This window comes from Miscanthus floridulus, chromosome 2, assembly GCF_019320115.1.
Source record: "Miscanthus floridulus cultivar M001 chromosome 2, ASM1932011v1, whole genome shotgun sequence".
In the NCBI taxonomy this organism is placed as follows: domain Eukaryota; kingdom Viridiplantae; phylum Streptophyta; class Magnoliopsida; order Poales; family Poaceae; genus Miscanthus; species Miscanthus floridulus.
Genome location: NC_089581.1, coordinates 18556238 through 18572335, shown reverse-complemented (window position 1 = coordinate 18572335; position 16098 = coordinate 18556238). Strand labels below are relative to the sequence as shown.

Genomic DNA, 16098 nt, shown 5'->3' with positions numbered 1-16098 from the left:
CTCATTTAACACTATACCCGGGTTCCGACATGGCGCGTCACAAAGAGGGTTACACCCCAACAGGATTCTTTTGGGTTTCATCTCCATAAAAGTGGCTAAGTTTTTACATTGGCTCACCGCGCCTAACACAACCATCCTCCTTTACTAAAGTTTGAGACCTGCTATGCTGGGACAACCATAAGCCGAGTTAAACAGGCCCTAAGATTTTAGGGTAACTAAAAGAAAACAATGGAAAGACAACAATAACTACCACGAGCAACCTACAAGTTCCAACACAATCAATCGGAGAAGCGATAGAACCACAAAACAAGCAAAGCAAAACAAGTGCTACAATAAACACTCTCTCTCTCTCACTCACAGGACAACTATAAGCCGCAAGCTGTTTTACCGCCGTAAAGGAGCAGCCACCACAAAGCACAAAGCTCTCACGCGTTCAAGTTCGAACACCAATGTAGCATCCAGAGAAAGAGACAAACGAGTTGCTGCGCCACGACGCCAGGCTAACATGTACAGTACACGCAGAGCATGTGATCAATCTAAACGTCTCGACTTGATCCGCGGCAAGGTCATACCGAGACAACGGTCCTGGGAGATTAATTAACCAACTGATCAGGGACTCGCTCCAAAGATGCAGGGACTGGGTGGATAGCTGGACTACGATGCAGCAGACCAATCGGCCGAATCATTTGACAGTTCAGTGCTGGTACAGCAGGAACAGGCTCTCCATTCTCTAGCCTCAACTAAACTGAATAGCTAACCAAAAGGAAATATGAAATGGCACGTGTGCAGGTCCAGTTGCTGCAAATGGAAGGAAAAAAAATCGACTAATATACAGATGCCGGGACAGCCGGACTCGTACCGTACCGTGAAATGCAAGAAAGGATCAGGAGATTGCTTGCTTCGGATCGCTGCACTCGCGCATGCTGTTTGCATGTCTTTATCCTGCCAGCGATATCATGGAAGGCTGAAGCGCAAGGCTGTTGTTAAATACCAAAAGGTGAAACCGTGAGAGGGATTGTTAATTGGCTACATCACTGGCATACGTACTGCGAATGAGTGCGTTAAATTATTGTTAACAGCCTAAAAGCTGAACCAGCGTAGTACCGGATACATCTGGGTACTCTTGCTATCATACCTCCCAGAAAACATGGGGTAGATAGAGTGATAGAAGTGTACAAGCCCCTCTCGAAGAATACTAGACAGGGTATCAATTAGAATTGCAATGTAGGACATGCGTATCTCTTTTCTTTTCCAAGGTGTGCATGAAATGTGACTTTGATGTTGATGCTTGGAAGGTAGAGGACCTTTTTTTCCTCTTCTTGGATGTGGATCTCTGACCAGAAAGCAAAGGGAAATGTGAGCTCCCTGTGTTGTGCAAGTTATTCAGAGATAGACCCAGAGAACCAAGATCAACCGCCTTCCTGTGCCTTGGTAGGTCAAGTATTTCTGGTACAAATGTTCAAACCTTAACCTTGCCCAACCGGCCAACCGTGATTTACACTTCTTCACGAGTGATGTTATGGTACAGAAAGCCCTCTTTGTCATTACACCTGCATAGAGATTGTGAAGAGTTAAGATATAAAAAAAATGTGCATAAAACGTCAGTGTATTACTGCGACGAAGACCTAAAATGTGCACCATGAAAATAAGATAGTACACCTTGTATGCAAGCTTTGCCTGAACCCTTCAGAAATCAACTCTTCTTCTCTTTTTCTCTGACCAAGTTGGCCCATATATTAGCAAGTTGGTCCTACCAAACCTCCTGTCAGCTATCTGCAGCGTTTGAGAATACATGAGCAACTGCAACAACCGTCAAGAGAGCTAAGCACTACAGGATCCATGCTTAGCATTACATCATATCAGGACTTGAATGGAGTCAAGGCAGAAGGCAAACCCACCTTTATAAGGTTTCCGCAGGATTCAGCCATATCTGTTTTCAATGGGTACTCAACTAGCTAATAACATAGATGAAGTCAGAAATGTGCATAGGGGAAAAGTAGTTTGGTTTATGTAGCATGAGGAACTCACGATGAAGCAATCTTTTCCAACCAATGGTAACCTTGCAAGTTGGGCGAGTAGTGTGCTGTAGTTGACCTCCAGATATGGTGGTGTTACACTAATATAATCAAAGGAAGGATATTTACCTGAGAGATATAAAGAGAAAGTGTTAGGGAAGAGAGAAAAAATATGTTAAAAGAATCCAAATCACCCCGCTGCTATGACTTATTATACGAATTTTATCAGTTTAACCCATTACAAACCTGATTATTTTAAGTCATTATGATTAAAATATAAAGGTGCAATTGTTTCTTGGATGCTAAGCAGACATTCTACCCCTTACAATACGATATGCAGATCACTGCTAATAATCAAGGTATTTCCGCATTTGCATTTTCTGCACATCTTCATTCTACTGAGCTTTTGACATTCATCCATGAATCACTGAATTCCATCTAAGAACAATGTTTACATAAAATGCAGTTTTCACATCAAATATCAATCTGAATAAAACAATCCACAATTTTCCTAACAAATATCAGTATATTAGTTTTTGTACGATATTTGATCATAGAATTTTATTGTACATTTGTTCACTCACAGCTGTCTGTTAATGTCATTGGTCATACCACAATAGTCATATGTGTTACCTAAGAAGATTCCTACCTTGGGATTTTTCTGCATTGGCCAAGAATTTTTCAACACGGAGCATATGTATGTGTGATACATCAGTAAATCCAGTACACTCCAGATTTGGTTTGAGGACCTCAGATATGACCCAAGGATCCATCTCAACAAAATGTGCCTAGATAAAAAAAAATGACCAAAAAATCAATGGATATATTGCATTACTTCTCGTTCACATCACTCACCAAATCCAATTTCAGAATTAGCAGCTTCATGAAGGTTTTATACACTTTATTTGTCAGCATTTGAAATCAATCCCATAGCTATAATACTAGATAAAAAATTGACCAACCTAGGAGGAACTAAGTGTCATCGTAAATAAGAAGAATAGGCAACCAAAGTGGTGGGGGTTGTCGGAGTTACTAACGAGGAAGACTAAGCCCATTTCCTAAAATAGATCCTCATGCAACAATCATGGGAAAATCCATGGAAGAAGACTTCCGCCTACACACACCTAGCTCGGTTTCTCGACTATTAGACTAGACAACCCTTGAAAAGATCATCATGAATATTCATGAACAGTTGGCATGTATGCAGTAGTCCTAGCTCGGTTTCTTAACATAAAAATACACTGCACTTGATGTGCTTGTGTGCATGAATGATGAACAGTTGGCACATATGCAGTAGCCCTTGCTTGGATATATAAAAACAACATAAGTAATTTGTCTTAACCACCATATTGGTTGTTCAGAATCTGCATATGCTCATTGCTTCATAAGAAAATATTGTAATTTTACATGCTACCATCAATGATGAGTACAGTGTAAGGGCCCATAAAGATGTTAAAAATGAGGTGACTGAAGAAATATTTATGTAACATGCACAGATCGGTAGCATTTTGCACACCAGCTCTTATTTTCCACTAGAGCCCCCCCCCCCCCCCCCCCCCCCCCCCCCCAAAACGAAATGACCATAGACAGATTCCATGAGGTTATTGTTAGCCTAGTTTGTTACTCAGGTGTGTATTGTCACACCCCTCACTCACACTCACACACTGGAAATTGAAGAAGAGGAGATCAGAGCATACACACACATCAACACTAGTGAATGGTGTTGCAGCTATGCCTCTACCTTTCATATACAGTGGTTTTAGGCAAAACTACATGAGGTCATCTACCAACTAAGGGACATGCTGCCCATACTACTTGGGCAACCAATTATACTACTTGCTACTGTCATATAGACAGGCAGAGATGAAAAGAAACAAAGGAGCAGTCCCTGATCCTATACTCCTATGACAAAAGAGAGATTTGGGGAGAGCAGCAGATTATCTAACACTTGTAATAAAAGTGATAAAACTAGAAGAGGTAATTAGATGAATGGGTGTTTTGTGGGATTATCTGCATTCGTGTCTAGACTATCATGACTGAAGTTTCAACATGAGTTTTTGGACAACCTCTGAACATCCTCGGCTCATAGCTTCAATTCCAACAGATCCAGTACCACTATACAAGTCTAGCCACCGACCTGGTCTAAGTGAAGCAGGAGAACCACCAGCTGACTGCAAGTTATGATCATGAATCAGTCAAGGTCTATGAGTAAATCAAAAGGGAAACAATGATTAAAGTGACATCAACAAATTACTTGTAAAATGTCAAAGGCTGCTCCTCGGACAACTTCCATCATTGGACGGACATTCCTATCTTTGGGTGAAAGTAATTTCCTTCTGCGGACTTTTCCACTTAGCACCTGAAAGAAACATACATACTTTGAGTACCAAAAGTAGCTCATTTCGAAATAACCACTTAACTAAGTTTCAAAAATAGATGCAGAAGAGGCTCCTATGCCAGTTCTAATTCTTAGAAAATCATGCATATCAGGGACTTTTTTCTGTGGAAAGCATATGCACCTAAACTCAAACAATTAAAGAATGATTCCAGCACACAAACCTGTTTACTTGTTTAGACAATAAAAATGTTGCTCCACAAATCTGGCATTACAGGTTACTGTAAGATATGGATGCATATAACTAGGACAAGCAACAAGCAGATCCTTTTTATTAAGAAAAGCATTTCAGGTTTGTTGGAACGGAAACAAGCAGAACCTTTTTATTTGGACAAGCACAATAGCACATCCACAGGTGGACACCTGTCGGTGTTTCGGACCGGCGGGCCCTCAACCAACTAGTAAATTTGTACTGCGTGTTCCCAATCCCGGATGGTGATGCAAAGAGACACAAGGTTTATACTGGTTCGGGCAATGGGTGCCCTACGTCTAGTCTGAGAGTTCGATCTTGTATTCCTTGCACCGAAATGCTCGTAGTAGGGGGTTACAAGCAGGGCGAGAGAGGGAGCTTGTCCCAGGTCTCCGTGTGGAGCGGCGTGGACTGCTTGAGATGTTGATCTCAAGCAGCAGGGAAGCTCGTGTGTTCGTCCGCGCGTTTATGCGTGAGTTCGTCGCGTGGGCGTAGGCCTAATCGTAAGTGTCCAATCCTAGAAACGGCCCTGATCCCTCCCTTTTATAGTTGAAGGGGAGACTAGGGTGATACACGCGCTAGCTACACGGCGTCGTGCGGACGGAGGCGGCATGTCCGAGCCCTGTAGCCTGTTACTGTGGCGGCGTGGGCAACGGAGTGGTCTCGTCCTTGAAGTACTGGGGCGACGCGCCGGTCACATCCGATCCTTTGCGTCGTGGGAGCTCCAGTGTTATCTCGAAGCGGGCGTGGCGGTCGGCGTGCTGGTCACTGTGTGTTGACTGCATGAGAAGCCGAGGCTCAATTGGTGCCGAGGCCGAGCCATCGTGGGAGGCTCGGCAGACGTGAATCCCGGGGTTGCCGAGACCCTGAAGTAGATTGCCGAGGCTTGGAGGGAGTAGCTGGTCTCATACGCTGATTCCGAGGCTATGGTGGCCCGGACTTGACTCCCCATGCCGCGTTGTCTCTGGGACGGGGGTTAGGTGGCACAGTGTAGTGCAGGCGCTGATCGTGGGCACAGCACCAGAGCACAGTGGCCGGTAATCCCCGCCGCGCCCTGTCCAGGTCGGTATGGCGCTGATGCGACTTCTTGTCTCATCGGCCACTCTGCAGTGTCGAGCCGTCGTTCGGCTGATATCGCGGGAGTAGTTGGCGCATTAATGGGACGCGACGCGCTGTCGGGGAGACTGGTTGAGGCGGAAGCGACGGGTTGTTGCCGAGCCGGCCTCGAGCGATACGGAGAATCGCTGTCTCGTTCGAGGCTTCACGCGCGGGGCCTCGGGCGAGACGGAGAGTTGGTTCCTCGTCGAGGCCTCGCGCGAGGCGGAGATTTGGCAGGCCGTCGAGGCCTCGTGCGAGGCGGAGAGCCGGTGGGCTCGGACAATGCCGGAGGTCAACCGATGGTTTACCTTTTGGCTTTGTCTTTGATAGGGATTAAGTGATTCTTTCGGTAAACGTTCGGGGTACCCCGTTTCATGGTACCCGACAACACCCTTTTCTCAGAAGCTGCAACTTTTTACATACTTAACGGCAGGCACGAAGCCAGCGGTGGGGCTAGGGGGGCTCTAGCCCCCCCTACCCATCCTGCGCACGTGGAGCCCCCTTAAGCCCTCCCTTAAAATTTTATGCATATATGTATTAGGTAGGAGGGGCTAAGGTTAAGAGAAGATAAAAAAAACTCTATTCTTTTGTTTCAGCCCCTCCTAAATTTTTTTCTGGCTTCGTCACTGCTTAACGGAATGACAAGATGGGAGAGAAATTGCTTTCTTCAGCCACGTACACGAATATAATATGTGTACAGGCCAATACAACATACCTGCATCAAGCTCAACAGTTTGTATGGCTTACGTATAAGTATAAATCACTATAAGGTCCATGGCATGTGATAGGAGCCAAGATGCATCACTTTTACCAGCTCAAAATTGATAGTATTATTTGCTTAAAGAAAGGGGCAATATATGCTAGTTAAATACAGAGATACTAATCAATATTACTATTTATCCAGTCTATCAATCACACCATAGAAGACACTTGAAGCAGATTTTAGATTTCTCTAAAGCTTAATCCATGTCTCTAGCACCATTAAAACAAATGGCTGATCAATTATATAGCTCATGCGGGACACTGAACTACAACAAATACACACTGATCTTCAGTTGGATCGGGTCTAAAAGCAAAATCCCTCCCACCTAGATCAATCAGTGCAGGCTGTAAGTCAAACTATCTTAATCCATGTCGCTAGCACCATCAAAACAAATGGCTGATCAATTACATAGCTCATAGGGGACTCTAAACTACATGCCCTACACACTGATCTTCAGATGTTTTGGGTCTAAAAGTGAAGCCCCTTGCACCTTAATGAATCAATGGAGGCTGCGTGCAAATGGATGCCACAGACATGCAAGTCCAAATGATAAGCACAGTTGCACTAAATGGAATCGTATTTTTGTGTGATTCTGAAGAGTACTAGATTGATATAATAACTGCTGACATTACATTACATTACATAACCAAAGCAAAGGAACAGTTCCGTCCAAACCTGAAGCATTTTGTGAGTCTCCCGAGGCTCCGCCGCCTTCGCTGGAGTCACTGCCGCTTCCGCAGTTTGCTCCCCTCTCCCCGACTGCCGCCGCCTCCGCCTGTCTCTCCTCTCTTCCTGCCAAAGAAAAAAATCCCACTCAAAATCACACCAATCCGCAGCGCCAATCATTACGATTAAGTTCAAACTAATTGAAACGAACCCTTGGATCCTCCCCTGCATCTTCCTCGAAGTCATCTGGGTTGAGCCCGTAGCGCTCCAGGAAGCGCCTGCGCTCCCTCGCCGCCGCCGCGGCGCCCGACGGTGCTGCAGAGGCTGCAACGGGAAGACGGCGAACGGGGGTTCGAACGGATACGTGCTTAAGCTTAGCAGGGTCCGGGGCCTGAAGTCCGGGAAGAGACGGACGGAAAGGGGAGGCTGGCAGAGTGGAGGACGCCATCGGCGAGGAGTTGCGCGAGCACGGACGCGCCCGTTCCTTGTCTCCCGGACCAGAAGGGATAAGAGAGGTTTCCTTGCTGGGAAACAGAACTAATCACCGTTCATCTGTTCTTGGCTGCTCGATCGTATCTGGACGGCCAAGGTGAGAAAACCAGATACTGTCCTAATGACAGTGGGCCATACATGTCAGTGAGCAGGGTACCCATCTCTTTCGTTCGTTCGTTCCCGTCCTGTCCCCGTATCGATCGCATCACGCTCGGTAACCGTTGCAACGATCGGCCCCGTTCGGCTTACCAAGTTGTTCGACTATTTTTCTTTCACAATAATTTAGCTACAACAGTATTTTTCCAGTCAGTTTTCAGTCAGATTCAGTAAATCCAACAGGTCGATGAGAAAAATCAATTTTTTTTCAAAAAAAAAGGGGGAAAATCATCTCATAGCCGTTGCCCTGCATCGCCTCCCTCCCCGGCCACCGCCTCGCCCAACGGCTCTATTCCCGTGCACCCCGCTCCACGTTGACCGTTGCGAGTTTAAAGCCTCCCCTTCCTCTCACCTCTAATCCCCCGGCCCCCGATCGCTCTTCCTTTTGCCCGCCGATTCGTTCCACCACCGCGAAACCCTAGCCATACACAGAGAAAGCGGGAGAGGCAATCCAGAGATCGGCGCCATGAACGACCTCATGACCAAGTCCTTCATGAGCTACGTCGACCTGAAGAAGGCGGCGATGAAGGACCTGGAGGCGGGGGGCGACGGGATCGAGCTCCCGGAGTCGGGCGCCGGCGGCGTCACGGACGAGCGCCTGCGCGGGTTTTTCGAGGAGGCGGAGGCGGTGAAGGCGGAGATGGCGGCCATCCGCGACGCGCTCGACCGCCTGCACGCCGCCAACGAGGAGGGCAAGTCGCTGCACCAGGCGGACGCCCTCCGCGCGCACCACGGCCGCGTCAACGCCGACATCGTCGCCGTGCTCCGCCGCGCCCGCGACATCCGCGCCAGGCTCGAGTCCCTGGACCGCGCCAACGCCGCGCAGCGGAGGCTCTCCGCGGGGTGCCGCGAGGGCACGCCGCTAGACCGCACGCGCACCGCCGTCACCGCGGGGCTCCGGAAGAAGCTCAAGGACCTCATGCTCGACTTCCAGGCGCTGCGGCAGCGGATGATGTCCGAGTACAAGGAGACCGTGGAGCGGCGCTACTACACGCTCACCGGGGAGGTCCCCGAGGAGGAGGTGATCGAGCGCATCATCTCCGACGGCCGCGGCGAGGAGCTCCTGGGCGCCGCCGTCTCGGAGCACGGCAAGGGCGCCGTGCTCGCCGCGGTGCACGAGATCCAGGACCGCCACGACGCGGCGCGCGAGGTGGAGCGCAGCCTCCTGGAGCTCCACCAGGTGTTCCTCGACATGGCCGTCATGGTGGAGATGCAGGGGGAGAAGCTCGACGACATCGAGAGCCACGTCGCCAACGCCTCCCACTACGTGCAGGGCGGCAACAAGGAGCTGGGCAAGGCCAAGGAGTACCAGCGGAGCAGCCGCAAGTGTCTCTGCATCGGCATCATCATCCTGCTGCTCCTCGTCCTGCTCGTCATCGTGCCCATCGCCGCCAGCCTCAGGAGGTCTTGATCGAGTTGTGATTGGAGGAACAACGCCCGGGGTTGTGAATTGTGAAAAAAAAATGAGGGGTTCGAATTCGATCCATTGGGTCGGTTGGGGTTCTAATGATCAGGACACTCTGCGGTTGTGTCTCGTTGTTTGATTTCGTATTCGTTAATTTGAGCCTGAATGTTTCTGTATGCATCACATTTAGCTGATGATACCACCGTTAATTGCAATTCCTATCTCGTAGACTCTTATTACTGGGTTGTATTGTATGATATGAGATTTGGTGAATCAACTAAGCACTTGACAGTTCAAATTTAAAAATCACATTACCATGAGATTATATATATGGTGCTTGTTACTGTTTGGGTTCCCAATATCTGTGCCAAATCGTTGCTGGTACGCTCTTGTCATTTGCTCCTTGACCCCAAAGTAAGGAAATTTTCCGTTGCTCTGTTTTGTCCTGTTGTTAATTCTCATCACTAGGAAATCAACATTATTGGCTGATTCCTCGCATCTGAATCTGAGAAACCTCCGGTGATGCTGTTATATACGGAGTATGATCTACTGTGGCAGATAATCTGGAGCTGCCCTGTTAAGTGTTAACCGCTATGTGACTCTGTCCTAATAATCCACTAGGAGACAGCAGTATTCATGCTCCAGTGTTCACTACACTCCAATTCATCAGCCACACGCCCACACACAGCCCTGAAAGAAACAAACAATTTGTTTTTGGCCCATAAGTCCATCAACAGATTCCAGAAGCCCAGACGGCTCGGCCCTGCATCTCGGCCGTTTCCTCATACAGTGACACAGTCCATTCCGCTCTCTGAAGACTCGAGGTGACCTAATGCAAAGTGCCGATTGGGTTCCAGTGCGAGGTGGAGGAGTAAAGCAGCCTGCCAAATGCAAGAGTGTAGGCCAAAAGCCCATGATCTGCAGCTGTACTTGATGATTTACTGGATGCATTACCGCCGGTGGCAAACTTAGGCGGTGTTAAAGTTTTTTTTTTTTTTTGACTAAAATCTGCGACTAAACAGCTAAACACTTGAACTAAAAGTGGACTAAAATCCTTTAGTCCACAAAACTGAACTAAAATAGACTAAAAGGTGTTGGAGACACTCATGTCTCTTATTTATTGTCCTCTCTCTCCACTTTAGCCCATTTTAATTTAAGGAACCTAACACCACTTTAATTCACTTTTAGTTCATAGACTAAAGTGGACTAAAACTTTTAGTCCATGGACTAGATAAACAAACAGGGCCTTACACAACAACAGTGATGTGGGTGGACGCGTTTATATAGGTTGGAAGAAAGTGAAAAATGCTGCTGATGTTTGGACCACGTGAAAAACTGGACACGAATGTCGTTTCCACCGTAGCGGCCACTGGCCAGCGGACAAGGGAACGGGTCTCTGGCCCTATTTTTCGCCATTTCAGCGAAACTAACCAGGCCTCTGTTCTTTCACAGTGCCTGGAAATTAAATGACCGAAGTCTCAAACTCATTGAACTCATGTTAACTAGTACACCGGAGAAGAATAGAGGCCAAGGGCGAGGTTGGGGGAGGGAATTCAGCTTCCAAGGTTGTTCACTTGGCGCCAGGTTTAGAGGATGCTGGGACGGTGAGGGATGGTTGTTCACCCACGAACCTTTAATCATGCGGATAAAATGAATTCGCTAGCGACTGAGAAGAGGTGGGAGATGGAGCGCGAGTTCAATTGCTATGGTAGGAGTACAAAGTTTAGTAAAAGGCTTCGTTCGCTTCGCTGGAAAAAAAACCCCGAAACACTGTTCCGGCTGATTAGTTGTGAAAGAAAAATATTGTTCCAACTGAAAAAACAAGCTAAAAAGTACGGATTATAAGACAAACGAACAGGACCTCAAGGAAGAAAAAGAAAGAAAGTGTCAGTAATATCACAATCATGGCCCAATGGCTGAGAATTGTTGCTGACAAAAGGCGAAACATTACACATTCATTCATTAATATTTAGGGCACTTCTCCTTTATGCACGGAAAGAAAAAGCCTTCTGAAATTTTGCGAGCACAGTTGGAGAACAACTGATTTTTTTTTAAAAAAAAGATGAAATCAGAATCTAATCTTTGCCCCTCAAAAACAAGACGGAGATTTTTTTCGCAAACAAAAATGTTATACAATACACGTGTGTTTTATAAAAAAAACACATGAATTTTAGTCCACCGGATTATTGCCTCGGTTTGTCTGCATCCAGCCAGTGCGCTTTCTTATCGCACAGCAGTGCACCAGCACCGGCCAGGGGACCCATGACGCGACGCGAACGGGCAGCACACATGTATTTGCGACGCAGCAGTGCACCAGCAGTCCAGCACACGTGTATTTCTTATTCACGAACGGGCAGGGGGATAGAAAAAAAATGTTTTATGTGATATGTAGATCTGTGATCTTGTAATTGTCTTAAGATAGAAGAATCCTAGAGGTAGAAGAAAAATGAAGCTGTTGGATCTTAATCTTAAAGTGAAAAAAAAAATCATATGTTGAAAGGACTCTTTCGCAAAACGATCCGAATCTACAACCGGCAGGCTGGCTACGACGCCAGGGAACAACACTCCATCGTACTCGCCAACAATAACAAGGCGAGCCATAAAAATCACATGTCCCGGCCGCAACACGCAGAGCTCCATGTGGTGGCCACATGGATCGTTCCTGCATTCCATTCCATGAGGCGGCCCGGACCCGGAAGTCTGGGCCCGACGCGAGGCGCGGCCGTCCAAAACCGTGACGCCCCGTCGCGCGCGTGGAACACAGAGCGGATAGGAGGCGGGGCTCGTGATGGAAGAATGACCGGTAACCACTCGGGGATTGGCGGACGCGGCACCGGCACGCAGATTTCCCCGGATGGGGCGTGTGCGGCTGCCGGGGCCGCATCGTGTGCACGCCAAATTCTCCCGTTCTCTTCCCCTCCTCGACGCCAGCTAGCGAGCCTACGCAGCAGCTGCTACCTTATCCTCCCGCTGGCACTCTGGCAGATATTACCCCCTTCTTCTGCTCTACCCACGTTGGCTGCTTCTTCTCCCCACCCTCGCCTCAGCTTCCCTGCCGATCCCTCTGATCACCAGCTGCTTGTGCTGCTGCTGAGCCAAGGTTAGCTCTGTGCCATCGCGCTTCACTGTTCGAGTTCTTGCTATCGTATATGTTCCTGTTCTTGTGCTTGCTGTTGTATCATATATAGGAATAGTAGAACTCTAGATGTGTAACTAGTTCATTCATTCGTAGCTGGATTACCGTGTATAAATGAGCAAATCCGATTGTTCTTGCCGAACCTTCGTGGGCAATTGCAAGTTGCTAGCACGTTTGTGCTGATGCCAAGTAGCTCGAATGCTTAAAGAGGCCTAGTTCGATCGACGCAGTCTAATGATTACTGGAATGCGTCCGTGCAGGGCAGCGATGAACATCTTGAACCAGCCCATCAATCCAGGCGGCCACCCGGTGTTCCCGGCGGCCAAGGAGAGCGGGCATCTCATGCCGGCGTCGGTGCGCTTCGACGGCGTGCCGGCGCCGCAGCCGAGCACGGCGGCCGCGGGGCGGTCCCACGCGCACTGCCCGAGGTGGCAGGCGCAGACGCTGCGCCGGGCCAGCAGCTACGTCGGCGCCGAGCACGACGGGACCACCGCGTCCATCCCGGTCCCGGTCGCGGCCCTGGCGCCGGTCCCGTTCAAGCCGATCACGCTCGACTTCCTGCGGTCGCTCGTGGACACGAACTGCAGCATGACCCCCGTCGCCCCGGACGCCGAGGCCAGCGCCCCGCCGCCGCCGCAGATGGTCGCGCTCCGCGTTGTGGTGACCTCCGCCGTGGAACTGGACGCGCGGCAGACCGAGCTCATCGCGCGCAAGATGCGCCGCCTCACCGGGTTCGTCAACCTCAAGGTCGAGAACGTCGTGGACACGTCCCTGATCGCCGGATTCGTCGTCTGCTACGGTACCGACGACTCGCACGTCATCGACCTCAGCGTCAAGGCCCAGCTCGCCGCGCTCAAGAACCGCGTCGACTCCATCGACCAGACCGTCCACGCCCACGGGCACCCACACCACTGCTGAATTGCTGATTGATCCAATCCAACACCTGATGCACTGGAGCAAGGCACGCCATCGCTACGCCGTGCTACAGCTTACTATACAATCCTATCTCCATGATTATGATTATATGAGACTACTATATACAGAACCGAACGCCGTGGCAACAACAGTTTTCCCATCTAATGTTGTTGTAAATCGCGAGAATTCTTAGCTGCTACCTTCTTGCTGAGCCTATATGTGTTCTATTGCTAAAAAAACAAACGTTATTGTACACATATGACCGATGCGGAAACAGCGGCTTCTATGGTGTAAAGTCTTATATGCTGTTGCAAGGTTGCAGTTTGCATACAGGGTTGGAGCACTGTAATGTACTCCATGAGAAAGATGGCTAAATGCTACCTTATCAAGGATGAAAGAAATAGTATTTTGAGAGACGCAGCTAAAGCTTTTATCTCTATTTTCTCTGCGCCGATCAGATTAGCGACACAAACACACTAGGATGGCAGTATTTTTCGTTGTTCCTCTTATTCAAGAACATCAGATCGAGGTAAAAGGAGGGCACAGTTCATCATGAACAAAGTACAGCAGCAGTAGGACCGAACCGAAGCCTGATCAGCATCAGCTGCGCTGGTGGCCGTTGACATCGCGGTGCTGAAGGGCCTCGTAGAGATTCTTGAGGGCCTTGTCGTAGTTCACGAACCCCATGAACCAGAACTCGTGGTTATCCGTGGTCGTGATCTGAATGTACCTCTCCGCCCGGTTGCGCATGCTGGAAGAAGGGTTCACTGACATCACTTGGCTTAGGGGAAGCACCACCTGCAGGCAAATTTCGCACACAATACCATTTTTTGTTCTGTCAGTCTCATGGAACCGAAGAACTTGCAGTTGCAGGTAACTGAACTGAACTGAACTTCTGAAGGCGACTGAAAGGCAGGCTTCCACAGTTCCACTTACCTTGTAGTACATGCACTCTTGCTGCTGGCCGGCAGGGCCCTGGTAGCAGAGCGGGCTGTCGCTGCAGAAGGCGAGGCGCGCCGTGGAGAGGTAGAGCATGCCGATGACGGGGCCCGAGGAGGTGGAGAGGTAGCAGGCGTAGGCCTTGCGGAGCTGCTCCCCGGGCATGGCGCCGAACGTCTGGAAGAACACCCTGTCGTGGCCACCCTCCGCGTACACCTTGGTTCCCTGCGACAGCCGCGCCACCGCCGCGTCTGCCATGTTCGGCGCCGTCCGGACTATCGATCAAGGAAGCAGCAAATCACACATCGGAAGCCACATCGCGTATCAGTGTATGATGACGATTGACTAATCGATCAGAGAGAGAAAGAGAGAGTATCAAAGCATGAGGCACGCACGGTGGTGCCAGATGTTGCCGGTGGCGTCGGCGGCCTTGCGGGTCCCGTCCTCGAGCAGCTTGCCGTAGCGGCACAGCGCCTTCCTGACGGCTGCAACGCATCCAATCCAAGCGAACAAACACGTAAGCCGGCCGACGGATTTCTCTCAACTTGAAGGGGGCGCAAAAGATGAGCAAGAGCAGATTCAGGCGCGTACTCTGGCCGGTGGAAGGTGTCGCGGACGCGGGGGTGACGACCACGTAGGGGTTGCCCACGCCGTTGCTCGTCGCCGACACGGCCACGGCCGTGGCGGCCTGAGGCGGCGGCGTGGCCAGCTGCTGGTTGCCGTACGCCTGCCCGTGCCCAGCCGGGTAGCCCGGCGGCGGCATGGCCGGCTGCTGGTTGCCGTACGCCTGCCCGTGCCCGACCGGGTAGCCCGGCGGCGGAGCAGCCCACTGCGACGCCATCTGTTCACTGGAGGATCGGATGGAACGGGAGGGGTCGAGGCGTCCGCCGGCACTGGATTTGATCAGGGCTCAGGGGAGGGAGGAGAGCGGCGGGCGATCTGGTCTTGCGGAACGGAACTGCGGGTGGTTTGCTTTCTTTTCGTGCGGAATCGGAGGTCCACTCCAGTCTCCAGGCATCTCCACTCTCCAGCCAGTGGCGAGGAGTCGAAGGTTCTGCGGCGCGATTCCTTTACTCCACGGCTGTAACGGCTCCACCCGAGGAAGGCAGGAAAGGGAAAAAAAGGGGTGGGGGGTGCGGAGCGTGCACTCCAGCTCGGTCGACGAGGTGAGGAAGACAAGTGGAATATTTTGGGGGTTCGCAGCGTCCGGGCCGTGCGCCGTGCGCGTACGTCTGCCGCACCGAATCACCGGCGCGGCGATGGATACGATAGCCACGCCGGCGCGGCGCCTTCATGGGCAAGGAAAAGGAACGGCTGAGGGCTGACCGGGCCCAAGAGCGGCATCGGGTTTTGGTCAGCCCTGGTCTGATGGTTGTGGCCTTCTGAGTTCTGACCCAGGAGAGTTGAGCCTTGTCATGCTTACTGCTGCTGAAACAGGGGGAAGTAGGATGTTTTAAAAAAAAAACAGGGAAGTAGGGAACCACCCTATTTAGGCCTCGTTTAGTTCTGCGAAATTTTAGGAATTTAGCTACCGTAGCACTTTCGTTTTTATTTGGCAATTAGTGTTCAATCATAGACTAATTAGGCTCAAAACGTTCGTCTCGCGATTTCCAACCAAACTGTGCAATTAGTTTTTTTCGTTTATATTTAATGCTCCATGCACGTATCGCAAGATTCGATGTGATGGCTATTGTAGCATTTTTTTAAAAAAGTTTTTGAACTAAAGACGGCCTTAGGGCTGCCAACTCTATGTATTCAAAGAGTGCGCTAGTTACGAATAGGCCTGTGGTCCAATGGTGCTGTTCTGTCCAATGACTCAATGAGACAGTGGCGGACTGCCCGTGGGTCCACGCCATACCCTGGGATCCGGCCGTAAGTATATGTATACTATGTACGTACGGGAAAAAAAACTTACCTATTCAATCCTG

General features: G+C 49.8%; 4 protein-coding genes across 4 annotated transcripts; 2 read left to right on the top strand and 2 right to left on the bottom strand.

Annotated features, from left to right (window-relative positions):
• Window positions 1–804: 804 nt before the first annotated feature.
• LOC136538085 (uncharacterized) lies at window positions 805–7654 on the bottom strand. Its single transcript, XM_066530077.1, has 9 exons — window positions 7339–7654; window positions 7137–7253; window positions 4270–4374; window positions 4082–4186; window positions 2665–2803; window positions 2029–2144; window positions 1899–1955; window positions 1660–1773; window positions 805–1550 (listed from the first exon to the last, which is right to left on the bottom strand). The coding sequence occupies exons 1-8, from the start codon at window positions 7573–7575 to the stop codon at window positions 1687–1689; spliced, it is 963 nt and encodes a 320-aa protein (XP_066386174.1). The 5' UTR covers window positions 7576–7654; the 3' UTR covers window positions 805–1550; window positions 1660–1686.
• Window positions 7655–8145: 491 nt separating this feature from the next.
• LOC136518956 (syntaxin-111-like) lies at window positions 8146–9469 on the top strand. Its single transcript, XM_066512637.1, has one exon. It carries the CDS (start codon window positions 8242–8244, stop codon window positions 9184–9186), a length of 945 nt encoding a protein of 314 aa, XP_066368734.1. The 5' UTR covers window positions 8146–8241; the 3' UTR covers window positions 9187–9469.
• A 2492-nt stretch (window positions 9470–11961) lies between these two features.
• Window positions 11962–13396, top strand: LOC136518975 (uncharacterized). The gene is made up of 2 exons (XM_066512651.1): window positions 11962–12280; window positions 12577–13396. Exon 2 carries the CDS (start codon window positions 12584–12586, stop codon window positions 13232–13234), a length of 651 nt encoding a protein of 216 aa, XP_066368748.1. The 5' UTR covers window positions 11962–12280; window positions 12577–12583; the 3' UTR covers window positions 13235–13396.
• Window positions 13397–13713: 317 nt separating this feature from the next.
• On the bottom strand, window positions 13714–15681 carry LOC136518964 (GEM-like protein 1). Its single transcript, XM_066512643.1, has 4 exons — window positions 14762–15681; window positions 14566–14655; window positions 14168–14445; window positions 13714–14029 (listed from the first exon to the last, which is right to left on the bottom strand). The coding sequence occupies exons 1-4, from the start codon at window positions 15009–15011 to the stop codon at window positions 13832–13834; spliced, it is 816 nt and encodes a 271-aa protein (XP_066368740.1). The 5' UTR covers window positions 15012–15681; the 3' UTR covers window positions 13714–13831.
• Window positions 15682–16098: the final 417 nt, after the last annotated feature.